General features: G+C 44.2%; 2 protein-coding genes and 1 pseudogene across 2 annotated transcripts; 2 read left to right on the forward strand and 1 right to left on the reverse strand.

Moving 5' to 3' along the window:
* Positions 1 to 455: 455 nt before the first annotated feature.
* On the forward strand, positions 456 to 4266 carry LOC122330944 (interferon-induced GTP-binding protein Mx-like). The gene is made up of 7 exons (XM_043228330.1): positions 456 to 849; positions 1930 to 2126; positions 2576 to 2689; positions 2785 to 2886; positions 3490 to 3644; positions 3719 to 3857; positions 3963 to 4266. Exons 1-7 carry the CDS (start codon positions 524 to 526, stop codon positions 4184 to 4186), a joined length of 1257 nt encoding a protein of 418 aa, XP_043084265.1. The 5' UTR covers positions 456 to 523; the 3' UTR covers positions 4187 to 4266.
* Positions 4267 to 9931: 5665 nt separating this feature from the next.
* LOC122330947 lies at positions 9932 to 11023 on the forward strand (annotated as a pseudogene).
* A 243-nt stretch (positions 11024 to 11266) lies between these two features.
* Positions 11267 to 12716, reverse strand: LOC122330401 (galactose-specific lectin nattectin-like). The gene is made up of 6 exons (XM_043227360.1): positions 12589 to 12716; positions 12422 to 12489; positions 12140 to 12225; positions 11888 to 12010; positions 11683 to 11794; positions 11267 to 11479 (listed from the first exon to the last, which is right to left on the reverse strand). Exons 2-6 carry the CDS (start codon positions 12480 to 12482, stop codon positions 11412 to 11414), a joined length of 450 nt encoding a protein of 149 aa, XP_043083295.1. The 5' UTR covers positions 12483 to 12489; positions 12589 to 12716; the 3' UTR covers positions 11267 to 11411.
* Between the last annotated feature and the right edge of the window lie 3468 nt (positions 12717 to 16184).

Consider the following 16184-nt stretch of genomic DNA (forward strand, 5'->3'; position numbering starts at 1 on the left):
TACCTGAAAAAAAATAAAAAATCAGTAAATGTACATGTGTTATGTGATGCTATGTTATATCCTGAGAGCACCTGGATACAGGTAATCTAGTTTTCTACTGTATTGCACTTCAACAGATGTGATTCACTGCTGAGATGACCATAAGAAATGCTTTTCTATTAGGTACATTTTCATATATGAGGAAATTCAAAAGCAAATCATTGCTGAATGGCCTTTCTATCTTTATACCGCCTCCTGAACAGGTGCCATCTATGCTACTTCAGGCCCAATGGTGAACCTCGGTGTAAAAGGCCATGGCAGGAGTACAAAAACACAGCAGCCAGATGAACTTAAAAAGAACTGTACATCTGTCATTTCTTGCAATTCAGTAAAATGTAAAACATATTTTTACATGTTTTCATATGATCTCAAAAGTCATTAACATGAGGTGTTGACCAATCCAGACCTCGTAAACAAGGGAACAGAGAAGAACATTCTGGCCAGTGAACAACTAGGACAACGTCAAATTGACGTTTTGCAATGTATGTTCGACATTATGCCCAACTTCAACCTGATGTTAAACAGATATCTGGTGTCAGCTGGAACCTGCCTGACTTGTTCAATCTGTGCCTGCTGGCATTTGTATGCTGGGTGTGACAGTATATATCAGTGTGACATACTGTTAAGAGGCATCCAAAAGCACAAACATTATCGAGGACGAATTATTACAACTTTTTATTATTATCTTGCTCTTTTCATTATCCAGAAAATGTCTTTTTTAGGCAAATTTGGTGAAATGTCCAGTTCAGGTTTTTTCTCGTCTCCGGATCAAAGAAGTGATGAAGATAGTGATAGTTCTCAAAATGAAAGGTTAGTGTGTGTGTGTGTGTGTGTGTGTGTGTGTGTATATATATATATATATATATATATATATATATATATATATATATATATATATATATATATATATATTTTTTTTTTTTACTTACTAATTTAAAATTGAACCATTTGTTAATTTATTGTAATACATTTAATTATAGCAAATGTATGCTTTTAGAAGCTTGTCTTATTTCTTGCGAAATGTAGAAATGTACATTTATACATACTGTATGACGAGTCAATTGGTATATAAGCATATAATGAATGTTAATAATGAATAAAATAGGATTGCATTTAAAAGAATTCAGTGGTGGCTGGTGGAAGTTTTTTTTAGGTAGGGCTGTGCCACATCCAACAATTTTAGTAAACATCCCAACATGAATTAATGCAGTTAAAGAAAAGAAAAGAAACTAAACACAGACAACAAAACATGGTTAAAATGACGTTTTTATGAACATCAATTAACAAAGCACACATGAAACATAATGGCTATAAAAAAAGCTAACAGGTTTAACAGGTTTACAGTTTACATATACTTTAAATCAAAGCAATACAGAAATCCTTGCAAGGTCACATAAAATAAGTTTGAAGTGTTTCCATGGCAACAATATCTAAGATATTAAATTTTGCAGTTTTACCCATGTTTTGCCAAAATTCAGTATATCAAGTTTGAATCGAATGGGTTTTCAACGCATTTTTCAACCGACTTATGTTGAGTGGAGCACTGACTGCCACCATGAAAATTAATGAGCTTTATGAATAGGTGAAATGTTGTGTGAAAATGGGAAATAAAACCATAAAAAGATCTGGCTACCACAGATGCATAATGTTTTAACTACAAAGTTTACAATTAGTTTTACAGAGTAATGCAGTCTAATGTGATGATTAATGAAGAAAATGAATGATCCACTTGGCACAGGTTACTGTTTAAGAGTTTTACGCTGCTTTCAGGCAGGAAGAGCATGATACAACACAATAAAGACATTGTATCAGTCAAATATTAAATATGAAATACATTAAATGAAATTGAAACTATGCCAAACCCTGCACATCAATGCATTATCTTTACAGTCAGAAAACAACGGGAGAGGTTCACAGTCATTTAGAAGAGAGCATCCGTCCATACATTGATCTGATTGACACTCTGCGGTCAGTTGGCATCGAGAAGGACTTGTCATTACCGGCTATTGTAGTGATTGGAGACCAGAGTTCTGGAAAAAGCTCTGTGCTGGAAGCTCTGTCTGGAGTTGCATTACCAAGAGGGAGCGGTGAGGACTAATTTAATCTTTGCTACTGGATATTTATACACACTTAGAGACCACTTTAAGCAAATCTGTCCAATATTGCTATATTTGTCTGAGTTCTGGTGACACGGCCCGGATTGAAAATACATAGGGCCCTGGGACTATGTTTTCTACCACAGTAATAATTAGTATTTTCCAATACACTCCAATTCACTGGATATGCAAACACTTTGGCCTACAAGAGATTTAAATGCACAGATATAAGGCCAAAGCAAAAAGGTTGCATATACCTTTAGCAATTCTTAACTTTAACATTTTTAATATTATGATTCAGACAAAAGCCATGCTCCCTATTACCATGGTTTTATCATTTCTATACCAACAAAAATCTAATAAAAATAACAATATTTCAAAATAATAGGTAGTAATAGAAAAATTAATTTTCTGTTGATTGTCGACTGTGTTTTCTATAGGAATTGTGACCAGATGTCCATTAGAGTTGAGGCTGAAGAAGGTACCAGGAGTAGACTGGAAGGCTGTTATAACTTACAATAAGAAAACAACTGTAAATTCGCCACGTCTTGCAGGTAAGTAGTACTTCTTGCAGTCATTGGAGGGGATTCTTTCAGCTGCATTAAAATGATCACTTTTAAAACTGGATTTAAACCACATTTTGTTGCAGGTCCTATCAGAGCCAGCCAACTGGTGGTAGGACGTGGACCACAGTCAACTCAAAAAATTGAATTTTCAGATCCTTCATTAGTTGAAGAACATGTTGCAGCAGGTTAGTAAAACTGCTGGAAATCTCTCTTTTTTCAGTTTTACTGGTGTATATAATAATAATAATAATAATAAATCTAAATCTCAAAATGAAGTCTCCATCAGTAACTGTGTACATGTATATTTTGTTTTATAAAATGGATAGTCTTGGATGCTGATTTGTCAGTTCAGCGTTCTAATTCACCTTTTCAATGTGCAAAACCCATAGCAAATCAGTTTTGTCGTATAGCTATCCTGGTATCACTTTCTTTCTATAACTACATAAAACACAATTATTGGGTAAAATAGTCAAACTTTTGATGTTTTTAAGTACTGAATGAGATACACATGTAAAGTTTCAGTAATGTAACCTACTGTGTCTATTTAAATATATTTGAAGTGAAAAAAGGTACACAATTATATATAAAATGTAAACACTGAAATATTAATTTATTAATCCCAAAGAAATTAGGTAGCACTCAATAAGTTGCCTACAATATAGTTTCTTTACAATGGCTTGACTACAATAAATATGTCTTTATTCTCACTGCTTTAAAGAACATATGTTTCCCCAAACGATATAAGTTAATTAGCATTTAACAGTTAATTGCTTGTTTGTGTTTTACAGCCCAGAATGATCTGGCAGGAAGTGGGGTAGGAATATGTGATGAGCTCATCACTTTAGAGGTCATGTCACCAGATATGTGTGACCTCACACTGATCGACCTGCCTGGAATTGCCCGTGTCCCAGTAGAAGGACAACCAGAGGATATTGGAAAACAGGTGGTTCATATAATCTGCAAACCACATTTATTATCAAACTAGTACAGTTTTTTGACTATGTCTTTGTCTTGTAGATCAAACGTCTGATCATGAAATATATTAAGAAACATGAGACTATAAACCTGGTTGTAGTCCCTTGTAACACTGACATTGCAACCACAGAGGCCTTAAGAATGGCAAAAGAAGTAGATGATGAGGGCATAAGAACTGTCGGTAATGAAGAATATGATCTGCACAACATCTAATATCTCACCAAATATCTTGCAGCACGTTTCTCAGGAAGTGGACTTTTAAAATACATGTTTTTCATTCTCACAGCCATTTTGACCAAGCCAGACCTCATAGACAGGGGAACAGAGAAGGAGATCCTGAAAATTGTTGACAACAATGTGATTCCTCTCCGCAAAGGTTACATTGTGGTGAAGTGTAGAGGACAACAGCAGATTGATGCTAAAGTTCCTCTGAAGGAGGCAGCAGAAATAGAGCAAGAGTTCTTCCTAAACCATGACTATTTCAGGTTAAAATCTAAGAAATATAATTAATGTATTTGTTTCCAAAAATGTATGCATTCAAATGACCTGTTTTGCACTGTTTAGATCAAGAGATTCATTCTTTATTACTTAACTTTATTACTTAGAAAATTCTGGAAAATTAGATAATATTAAACACATATTTTGATATAACAAAAGCTTTTTTTACCTAGCATGCATTTAAACTTATTGTGTCAGGAACGAACACGGATTCAATAGCAGGTTCAACTTAAATTTATTAGCAGTCAGGGAACAAAAACTTGACTGGAGCGGAGGCACAGAAAACTTCAGAAACAAGAAATCAAAACAGCCTCCAGTCACTCCTCTTAGGCTGGGAGCAATAGAAAACGGGAAACTTGATAGAGTCTCTATACAGTCCTGCTGCTCGAGTCCAACGTCCGATCCCGAGGATCAGGTGAGAGCGAACTGCCAAACACTGCACCGGAGGAACCAGGCCCGGCACAGGGGTTCGGAGGTCTGGAGAAAACAAAAAGGCAGAGCGAACGAAGAGGGAAAAAAAAAACTAAAAAATATCAGCTAAACTTGGAGCCTAAACAGACTTGACAGGACAGGACTAGACTGGAGACACGTGTAGCATCCTCGCACCACAACGATCAGACACAGGACTGCAAACAAAGGGAGCTTAAGTAAGGGGAGCAATAAAGGAGCTAACGAGCCACAGGTGAGAAGGCAGCTAGAGTGATTAATCAGATGACAATGGGGCGGGAAAACACAAGCACATGGCAGACAGTTTGACAGAAAAACAAAAACAAACTGATCAGACAGAAGTCATGACAGTACCCCCCCTCCCAGGAGCGCCACCTGGCGCCCCCAGAGGGAGCCCACCTCGTCGCCGGCGGAAGTCCTCAACCAGAGTCTGATCCAGAATGTCCCGGGCCGGTATCCAACACCTCTCCTCCGGTCCGTAACCCTCCCAGTCCACCAGAAACTGGAAACCCCGACCACGGCGTCTAACATCCAGGAGCTTTCTCACAGTGTACACTGGAGTACCATCCACTATGCGGGGGGGAGGGGGAGTCGGGGTAGACCTCACAGGGTTAAGGGGGGAACGAAACACAGGCTTAACCCTGGACACATGGAAGACAGGGTGGACCCGACCAAGCGTGTGGGGAAGCTTGAGCCGCACCGCCACTGGACTCAGAACCTTGGTGATAGGATATGGACCAATGAACCTGGGCGCCAGCTTGCGAGAAGGCACCCGGAGAGGCAGGTCCTTGGTGGAGAGCCATACCTTCTGACCGCACACATACTGAGGGGCAGGAGTCCTGTGACGATCAGCCGCTGCTTTGGTCCGTCTGGAAGTCCGGGCCAAGACCTCCTTAGCCCTCTTCCAGGTGCGACGACACCGACGGACGAAGGCCAAGGCAGACGGGACCGCAGCCTCGGGTTCCTGAGTAGGGAAAAGGGGTGGTTGATAACCCATTGAACAAAGAAAGGGAGACATACCTGTGGACGCTACAGGAAGGGAGTTGTGGGAATATTCGACCCACGGTAGCTGCTGGCTCCAGGAGCTCGGACTGTGTGATGCCATGCAGCGGAGAGCTCTCTCGAGATCCTGGTTGGCTCGCTCGGACTGCCCATTGGTCTGGGGGTGAAAACCTGAAGACAGACTCGTAGAGGCCCCGATCTGTCTACAGAACTCTTTCCAAAACCGGGAGACAAATTGTGGTCCTCTGTCGGAGACCACATCTACCGGAAGGCCATGAATCCGGAAAATGTGGTCCACCACCACCTGTGCGGTCTCCTTGGCGGAAGGGAGTTTGGGCAAAGGGATAAAATGGGCCGCTTTAGAGAAGCGATCCACCACTGTCAGAATGACGGTGTTGCCTCTCGAGGGGGGAAGACCAGAGACAAAGTCAAGGGCCAGGTGTGACCAGGGACGAGAGGGAATGGGCAGGGGCTGCAACAGACCAACAGGAGACTGGTTAGAAGTCTTATTCTGAGCACACACCGAGCAAGCCAACACAAACTGCCTGACATCGGAAGCCATGGTTGGCCACCAAAATCGCTGACGGATGGTAGCCAGCGATCTCCGAACACCTGGGTGACAGGCTATCCTGGACTCATGACCCCACTGGAGAACCTTAGGACGCAAAGCAGCCGGCACAAATAGCCGACCCTCTGGGCACCCCTCTGGCACCTCTCCCTCCCGTCCGGCCTTTCTCACCGCCGCTCGATGTCCCAGGAGAGGGACCCCACAACCACCCCTTGGGGAGAATGGTATCGGGATCCAAATCCCTCCCAGGAACCTCAAACAGGCGAGAGAGGGCATCAGGCTTAGTGTTCTTAGACCCGGCCGTCGAGAGGAGAAGTTGAACCGCCCAAAGAAAAGTGCCCAGCGAGCCTGGCGAGCATTTAACCTCTTGGCGAACGGATATATTGGAGGTTCTTATGATCCGTCCATACCAAGAAGGGCTGCGCAGCTCCCTCCAGCCACTGACGCCACTCCCCCAGAGCCAACCTGACTGCCAGCAGCTCCCTGTTACCTATGTCGTAGTTTCGCTCTGCAGGGCTCAGACGGTGAGAGAAAAACGCACATGGGTGCACCTTCTCATCTCCAGGGGACCGTTGGGATAGGACCGCGCCTACCCCGACCTCTGAGGCATCTACCTCAACAATGAACTGACGTTCAGGATCTGGAAGACAAAGAACAGGAGCAGAGATGAAACGGGACTTAAGAACATCAAAGGCCTCCTGGGCCGAGAATTCCACCTGAACGATACTTTAGGTGAGGTAAGTGCCGTTAAGGGTGCAGCGACCAGGCCAAAGTTCCGGATGAATCGCCTATAGAAGTTGGCGAAGCCCAGGAACCGCTGCAGCGCCTTCCGAGAATCGGGGATTGGCCACTCGGCACGGCTCTTATCTTGGCAGGATCGGCTTTAATCCCCTCCGCTGAAATGATATGCCCCAAGAACGAAACTGACTTGGCGTGGAACACACACTTCTCCGCCTTGGCATAAAGCTGGTTCTCCAGCAGCCGTTGTAGCACCTGACGCACGTGTTGAGTGTGTACCTGCAACGAGGGGGAGAAGATGAGAATATCATCAAGGTACACAAAGACAAACCTGTTTACCATGTCCCTCAACACGTCATTGATCAGGGCCTGGAAGACAGCTGGGGCATTGGTAAGCCCGAAGGGTAAGACCCGGTATTCGAAGTGTCCCGTAGGGGTGTTAAAGGCTGTCTTCCACTCATCCCCTCACGGATGCGGACCAAATGATAGGCGTTGCGGAGGTCTAGCTTAGTAAAGACCTTAGCTCCCTGTAATAACTCAAAGGCAGAGGACATCAGAGGTAGAGGATACCGGTTTCTTATGGTGATGTCATTCAGGCCTCGATAGTCGATGCAGGGGCGCAGAGAGCCATCCTTCTTTTTAACGAAGAAGAACCCAGCACCCGCAGGTGAGGAAGAGGGTCGGATGAGGCCGGCATTTAAGGACTCCTTGATATACTTGTCCATGGCCTCTCTTTCAGGACTAGACAAGGAGTACAAACGCCCTCTAGGCGGAGAAGTGCCTGGGAGGAGATCGATGGCACAGTCGTACGGCCGGTGAGGAGGTAGGGAAGTGGCTCGAGACTTACTGAAGACCCGACAAAGATCATGGTACTCCGCGGCACCCCAGAGATCAGCGGACTCCATCTGAAACACAGAAGACACAGACACGGAGACAAGGCAGCACCCAAACATGAAGCAAGACAAGACTGACTCCAAGATAGCACAGAATTACCTGACCAATCCACGTGAGGCTTGTGCTGCACCAACCACGGGTGCCCCAGGACAACAGGAGCCCCCGGGGAGTCAAGAAGGTACAGCTCAATTACCTCACGGTGATTGCCAGAGACCACTAGACTTACTGAGGGAGTGGAATGAGTGATGGAGAAGAGAAGGAGGCCATTGAGGGAGCGGACAGGAATGGGGAAAGGGAGAGGAATGGCGGGAATGCCCCACTGTGCAGCAACTGAGGCGTCCAAAAAATTGCCCTCAGCTCCAGAATCCACCAGAGCTGGGCAAGAGTGGGCGGAATCCTGAAAATGAATGGACACCGGAAGCAGGGTAGTGCGGGACCTTGGGGACTCGGAAACTGGAGAAACGCCCATCAGAATTCCCGACTTGCTGATGGGCCCCGGCTTTTAAAGGACACCGGAGGGCTCTGTGTCCTGGCCTCCCACAGTATAGGCAGAGCCCTCGCGTCAGTCGATCCTGCCTCTCCTTGGCAGAGAGACGAAGGCGGCCCACCTGCATGGGTTCAGGGTCGGTGGTAGGAAGTGAGGTGGCGGGTGGTGTTGGGTGCTCTGTCCTCCAAGAACCGGGAAGGCTGAGAAGTCCACCGCTGACGGCGACGCTGAAGACGCCCCTCCACACGTAGAGCCAGTTCCACCAGGGAGTCGAGATCACGCGGCAGTTCATGGGTGACGATCTCATCCTGTATCTCGTCGTTCAATCCCTCCCGAAACCTGGCTCGCAAAGCAGCCTCATTCCAGTCACAGGTGGCTGCCAGAGTTCTAAATCGAATAAAATAGTCCGTGACCGAACCACCCTCCTGCTTCAACCGCACCAGCTGGGAGGCTGCCTCCTCACCCTGCGCAGATCGATCAAACAACTTGACCATTTCGGCTCGGAAACCCAAAAGTGGCGCAGAAGGGGGCACGAGCATCCCACACGGCAGTCGCCCAGTCACGAGCCCTTCCCTTAAGGAGGGTGATGACGAATGCCACCTGAGACTCCTCTGTGACATAACGGCGGGGCTGGAGTGCAAAGACCAGGGAACACTGGGACAGGAAAGCCCGGCACGAATTAGGATCCCCGTCATAGGGAGGAGGGCTATTGGCGTGGGGTTCTGGTCCGGCCTGAGGTGAAAAATATGACTGGGAGGCCGCTGAGCGGGCGGCCTGGGCCTCTTGTTGGAGTTCTTGCACCCTGGCACCGAGCTCGAACAACTTGGGTCGTCAGGAGGTCAACATCTCTTGAGGTCACCGTTATCTGAGTCGCATGCTGGCCAAGGAGAATACCCTGTTGCGTCACAGCAGTCCTGACTTGGTCTTCTCCTGCTGAATCCATCTTTTGGTCTGATCGTTCTGTCAGGAACGAACACGGATTCAATAGCAGGTTCAACTTAAATTTATTAGCAGTCAGGAACAAAAACTTGACTGGAGCGGAGGCACAGAAAACTTCAGAAACAAGAAATCAAAACAGCCTCAGTCACTCCTCTTAGGCTGGGAGCAATAGAAAACGGGAAACTTGATAGAGTCTCTATACAGTCCTGCTGCTCGAGTCCAACGTCCGATCCCGAGGATCAGGTGAGAGCGAACTGCCAAACACTGCACCGGAGGAACCAGGCCCGGCACAGGGGTTGGAGGTCTGGAGAAACAAAAAGGCAGAGCGAACGAAGAGAGGAAAAAAAAACTAAAAATATCAGCTAAACTTGGAGCCTAAACAGACTTGACAGGACAGGACTAGACTGGACTGGAGACACGTGTAGCATCCTCGCACCACAACGATCAGACACAGGACTGCAAACAAAGGGAGCTTAAGTAAGGGGAGCAATAAAGGAGCTAACGAGCCACAGGTGAGAAGGCAGCTAGAGTGATTAATCAGATGACAATGGGGCGGGAAAACACAAGCACATGGCAGACAGTTTGACAGAAAAACAAAAACAAACTGATCAGACAGAAGTCATGACATATTGTAGGAGCCTACAAAATAATATTACAACCCTTAAAAACGGTATAATAGGCGGACTTTAAAGACTGATTATTTTGGCTCATCTGTGTTGTTCATTATGTATTTTTTCCTGAAGACATCATCTTTAAGCAATTCACTGACGTGGTGAATAAGTGTTTCCAGAAGTATCATGTCCTTCAAAACATTACTAAGGTAAATAATACCCCACAATTGCTTTGTTGAAGTCTTTGCTTGACACTCTAGGACAAAATTAACAACATTATGTTAACCTCAAACTTTTTTCAAAGATTAATTTGACAAACAATGCAAGTACTTTTTAATATCTTCTTAGTCAATCACTCAGTTGATCTGAGGGACGTAAGTGTTTTTCAGATTGTGGTGCAGCGAATGTCTGACCAACTGCCCTTGATGACACCTTTTACATGCTGCAGCAGACTGCTCAGCTCCTGTCTATTGATATAAAAATTACAGCAACATTATGTTAACCCAACTAGAAAAGGCAGAGCAGAGGATCTCAGAGCAGTTTGAAATGGAAAACATTATCTACATTCAAGATCCCATTTTCCTGAAGATCTTGAGTGAGATTACAAATGAGCAAGTCACCGATGAGCCATTTTCAGAAACAAAGATGCTTTATCAATGGAGCTACCTGTCTTTGACAAAGAATGCAAGTATGATCGTATGATGGAGGCATATTATGAGGTAATATCTTCTTAGTTTTCAGTAACTAATTTAATTGTGTTTGTGTTGTGAGGATGTAACTTATCTAAATGTTTTCTTTCAGATTGTGGTGCAGCGAATGTCTGACCAACTGCCCTTGATGATCACCTTTTACATGCTGCAGCAGACTGCTCAGCTCCTGTCTATTGATATAATGAAATTACTGGACACACCAAACGTCCATGAGCTGCTGTCTGAGGACTCGGATGTCAGCAGAAAACGCAAAGAGCTACGAGATCGCCTGAAACGTTTGACTTCTGCTGAGGAGGCGATTAGCAAATTTTTTAAGGACTAGAGGATATATCTTTATATCTGTACCTCTAATGTATCTAATGTTACTCTTGTAATGTATCTGACAACTTCAATCATCAATTTTATCATGAAATAATTGTGGTGAACATTTAGGGTCTTTCAAAACACTTATAGTTATGAAAACAAATTGTGGGCGGTGGATACTTTGAGTTTCCACAACACAGAATAGATCATCGACCATTACCTCAGCTGCCATTTATAACTCCTCTGTGGCAAGGTATACAGTGGTGTGATTTAGCAACTTTGTAAGATTTTTTTTGTATACAAGTCACCGATGAGCCATTTTAATAACCGTATTCTATATTTTAGCTGCACAATATTCATGTGTTTTCATAGATGATTTTGACTCCACAAAGATGCTTTATCAATCCTTTTATTGATTAGAGGAGTGTTTTAGGCAAGTTTCATTTCAGATTAACATGTTAACAAAGGATAAGATCAGAAAAAGTGAATGTATGTAGTACAATCACGTAACTGTGGAGCAGGATGACTGCATGTGATCTCACAGGTTTTTAGCACAAACAAAGGCGAATTGTACTGAGCATGTCAGATCGTTCCAGCAACGATTAGCTGCAGGGTGGAAAAAATAGGGTGAAAGTCACAGTTAGACCCGATTATTATGTAGCTATTCATCAAAATCCCGGACGCCTCCCAAGGGACATCCAAATTAAGCCATTTTTGTGTCCCCCGGATAGACATTATAGGACATAAAAGGTAAATAAAGGTTATAATGGTAAATAACTGTTGAAACTATTATTAAAGTGCATTCTTACAGCTATAGGCCAGCTCCACGCAGTTCTCTGTATTTCCTGCGTTGTTGGGTTCTCCATAGCACCAGTTGGTGTAGTCAAAGGGACTTCCATCGCTCCAAATCCACTGTCCTTCCTAATAATAATTAAAGCATTTCAGTCTCTTCAGGACAATCTTAATAAATAAATAATTTAATTAGTTAATTAATTAAAAGACAGAACAACTTACTTGTTCAGCATCTTGAGCGCCAACCCAAATATGTATGTTAGAGGGCACTAGGCTTAGCAGGAGATCATTTTCCAGTTTATTACGCACAGATGCGAGATTCGCATCATACTTTTGACAGGTTTTCTAAAAAGACAGTTTTTATATTGTCAATCCAATCCAATTCAATTAAAAAAATATATTTGTCTGATTGATTACTTTAGTGGGGTTGATTAATTAATTAATAAGCCCTGCTGCAGCTTTACAACACTTTACCTCTGCAGTGACCCAGTTAACTGAATCAGAGAAGTACTTGTAGCATTTGACTCCGAAATTTGTCCATCCATTGGGGCATTTTTCATCTAAACAACACATGAACTTTAGGGTTCTTGTAATAAACACAGGATATAGTCTTCACACACACTGCAGAAACTTGACCACATTCAATTCAGTCATATTGTACATTTCCTGTCCGACCATTTATAATGAAGCTTGACTTCCGAACACAGAATGACTTAAAAATACATTTTCGCAATGGGAAATAAATGTCTGGTTTACCTTCCGCATTCACAACGGAATACATAATGAAAAGAAGCAGAAGACTTCTCAGCACTGCCATGATGAACCTGAAAATGAATAAAGCGCTGCTCACTCTGGATTGTCAATGTTATCTTAAAAAAACACAAAGATTAGTATAAAGTATGCAGCTTTTTTCAGCAACTCACCTTGGTTTTCTGATCGTCGCCTTCAGAATTTCAATGAAGAATTTGTGAATCGCTAAAAAGAGACCTGCTTTTATATTTTATACTGTGTGTTTAAGTCACGAGGATGGTACAGGATGTGATTATCTGATATTAATGTGTGTTCTATCATGGCATTGTAAACGTAAAACATCAAACATCAAACATCAAAAAAACTCATGAAACACCTGATCTGTTATCTCGGATCTGTGGGGAACTGTGTAAATTTAAATTAGATGATTGGGTGAGATGATGGGATCATTTCCATATATATTAGCTGTCTGTGACTGAGAGTTACTTAATGTTGAAACACATCTTCTTTCTGTATATCACAGAGTTTATACTTGGCATTTAAAACGATAACGATTATCATCAAGAGACTGTTAAATTATACAATTTCACTCAGAAATTAATATGAATTATCACTGTACTTTTGAGCTTTGAAGATTATAATTTGTACAGTACTAACATTATTTCTATTTCTGTTGTAATAAAGGGGAACAACATTGATGGTTCATGAAAAAATAACACAATTTTGTTTGTGTTTTGAATGTTTCAGTTCAAGATGTAAAGCTTACATTGTTTCGCTGTATTATGGTTGATGTGTCAAATTTGCCAAATTTTGACTTCTTACCTTCATAAGTGAACCATAATCTAAGCCACATCTGAGTCTCATATAGCTCCGACTCAATATAGAATTTTAAAGAAATATCAATGAGGAGCACCACAGCAGACGATACATTCAAGCATGGCTTTCACACGGGCCAGATGTGGGCTGGAGATCTGGGTGTGTGGGTGTCCGTCAAGTCCACAAGACCATACAGTGTGCCATTCATCATTTCTGCTTTCAAACGGTATTTGGCGTTTTTGTTGATATAAATTGCTTCTATTGCCTACCCCATCTGTACGTCGCTTTGGATAAAAGCGTCTGCTAAATGACTAAATGTAAATGTAAATGCAGACTGATGACAGCTCACTCAGGGCGGGTCTAAGGTAAGACCTCCTTGTCAATCAACAATTGTGGGAGGGGCCTGTGCAGAACTATCTAATTCTGAAAGGAATTAAAAAAACACCTGGTGGATTTTCATCATTATAGGATGGATGTATACGCACACTTCCAATACATATTTACATTCTAACTACAACAAAAGTTAACTTTGCATCCATTGACCACTTTAATTTAGGGGAACTTGCAGACTACATTAGGACTACATTAATCCAAACTGTTTAAAATAATCTGATCTTTTATGTTGTTGGTGTAACCCTTCATTGACTTTTGTGTTGGTTGGCATCCTGTGTGTGTCTAAACCTAGTTTCTGTCTTCCCTTACTTGTGTCATTATGTTCAAGTTTGTCTTGTCATTACCCTTGGTCATTCTCCAATGTGTTGTACAGTAATAAGTTCAGTGTTACCCGTATGTGTGCGTGCGTGTGCATGCTGTTTTCCTGATATGGATTATTACACACTGTTTACCTTCAAATTCGTGCGTGTCTCTCCTACACCACACTTGGACAGTTAGATTAAACACAGTTTCATAGGCGTGAAAACACATTAGGAATAGCTTGTTGAACCACCAGCCCTCTTAATCAAACAAAACTTTTATTAAACAAATAACATGCTTCTGTGTAAACATAACATTATATGAAGAGTATCGACATTGTAGATATAGGCTGACAATCGGTAATTTAATACAAATGAATCAACATCTAGTATTCACCTGAAATAATGTCGCTCAAATATTTAATGCAGTGGTGTTTAATTCACCTTGTTGTCACAATTTGTTTTCTAACGCGGCAATCACAATAAGATCTCATTTGATATTGCCAGTGCAATTCAGTGTATATATTATATAACCAATTGTCCTTTATCCGTGCCTCATAATTTAATAAAAATTGTGATATACTGAATTAATTGAGCTTATGCATCTACATAGTGAAAAAAAACCCTTTATATAATTGTCTGAGAAACATTTTAAAAGCCAATGACTTCTTCAGTCTCCTGTATAATTGTTTTTTAACTGGGGTGTATATATATATATTGATAATGACATTGTTCCATGGTAACTGTCACGTCTCTGACTCTTTGTTTGTTTTTGTCGTGTGCCATGTGCTCTGTGTGCCCTGCCTTTAGTTCGTTAATTGTCATTGTCATCAGCTGTGTAGTTAATTTAGTCATTTAACCCGGTGTATTTAAGTCCTGTGTTTTCAGTTCCGTTTGTCCGATCGCGTCCTTATATGCGTGTGATTTTGTTCCGTCTATCTGCCTGCCCGCTTGTATGTATATTGTTTATTTCATCCCCGAGTGGATTAAATACTTTATTTTCATTTATACGCGTTGTTTGCTCTCCTGCCTATCACACCCGTGACAGTAGATCGGACCGTACAAAAGTACAAGTTTAGCGGCGATTATTTCTTTTATTTTGTTTTCATGTATTCCCGTGCATCAAGACCGAATTTCCTCATCCTCCTGCTGGAGCAGGGGGATTGCTCTCTCGAGGAATATACCGCGCTATTCCTCCACCTGGCCAACGACTCTCGTTACCCGGACAGCTTTCTGTGCGGAATCTACTTCCGCGCACTAAACGTTTCCAATCAGGCGCAGCTGTCCGGGAGCGGTCCTCGAGAGAGCATCGCCGCGTACGTCGAGTGGGTGCTGGTGTCGTGCAAATCGTCGAGGACTGTTGCACTGGAGGACAACGACACCAGCCCCACTCAGGATCCAGAGCCCAGCTCATCCCTCCACCGCATGGTCGAGCCCCAGCCTGAGCCCACCGCTGACACGGGGGCGGAGTCGAGCGTAACCACGGACCCATCGCCAGAGAGAGCGACCGAGCCGTGGAGCGTAACAGGACCCGAGCCGAGTACGTCAGACCAGGTGCGCGAGCCAGCAACGGAGCTCACCACGGTGGAGCCAGCAGACTGCAAGGAGAGCGCGGAGTGGAGCTCCGCCCACTGCACATCGGCTGAGGGTGAGCTGATTCCCCACCTAAGGCGGCTGGATCCTCAAGAACTTTCTCCATTGCCCGCGCCTTTGCTCCGTCCCGTGCCGCGCCTGCGTGCGCCTGCGTTTTGCGCCCGCGCCTCGGCGCTCCTCCCGTGCCCGCGCCTGCGTGCGCTCCTCTCCGTGCCCGCGCCTGCGTGCGCTCTCCCGTGCCCGCGCGCTGCGTCATTATCCGATGCCCGCGCCTGCGTCGCGCTCCCTCCGTTTGATAGGCGCCTCCGTGCGCTCCCTCCAGTGCCGCGCGCTCGTGCGCGCTCCTCCCGATTCCCGCGCCTCGTGCGCTCTCCCTGCCCGCGCCTCGGCGCTCCTCCCGATGCCCGCGCCTCGTGCGCGCCTCTCCCGTGCCCGCGCCTGTGTGCGCTCCTCCCGTGCCCGCGCCTGCGTGCGCTCCTCCCGTGCCCGCGCCTGCGTCGCTGATCTCCGTGCCCGCGCGCTCGTGCGCTGGAGTTTTCCCTCCCTCCCACCCTGGTCATACGCCACCGATGGATCCCAGCAGCCCCTGCGCTCACACTCAGCTCACCATCCAGAGCTCGCCACGGGTCTGCCGGTCTCCATCGCCGTCGAGGTTGAAGGATCCCTCG

The sequence above is a fragment of the Puntigrus tetrazona genome, chromosome 25 (genome assembly GCF_018831695.1).
Source record: "Puntigrus tetrazona isolate hp1 chromosome 25, ASM1883169v1, whole genome shotgun sequence".
Classification (NCBI taxonomy): domain Eukaryota; kingdom Metazoa; phylum Chordata; class Actinopteri; order Cypriniformes; family Cyprinidae; genus Puntigrus; species Puntigrus tetrazona.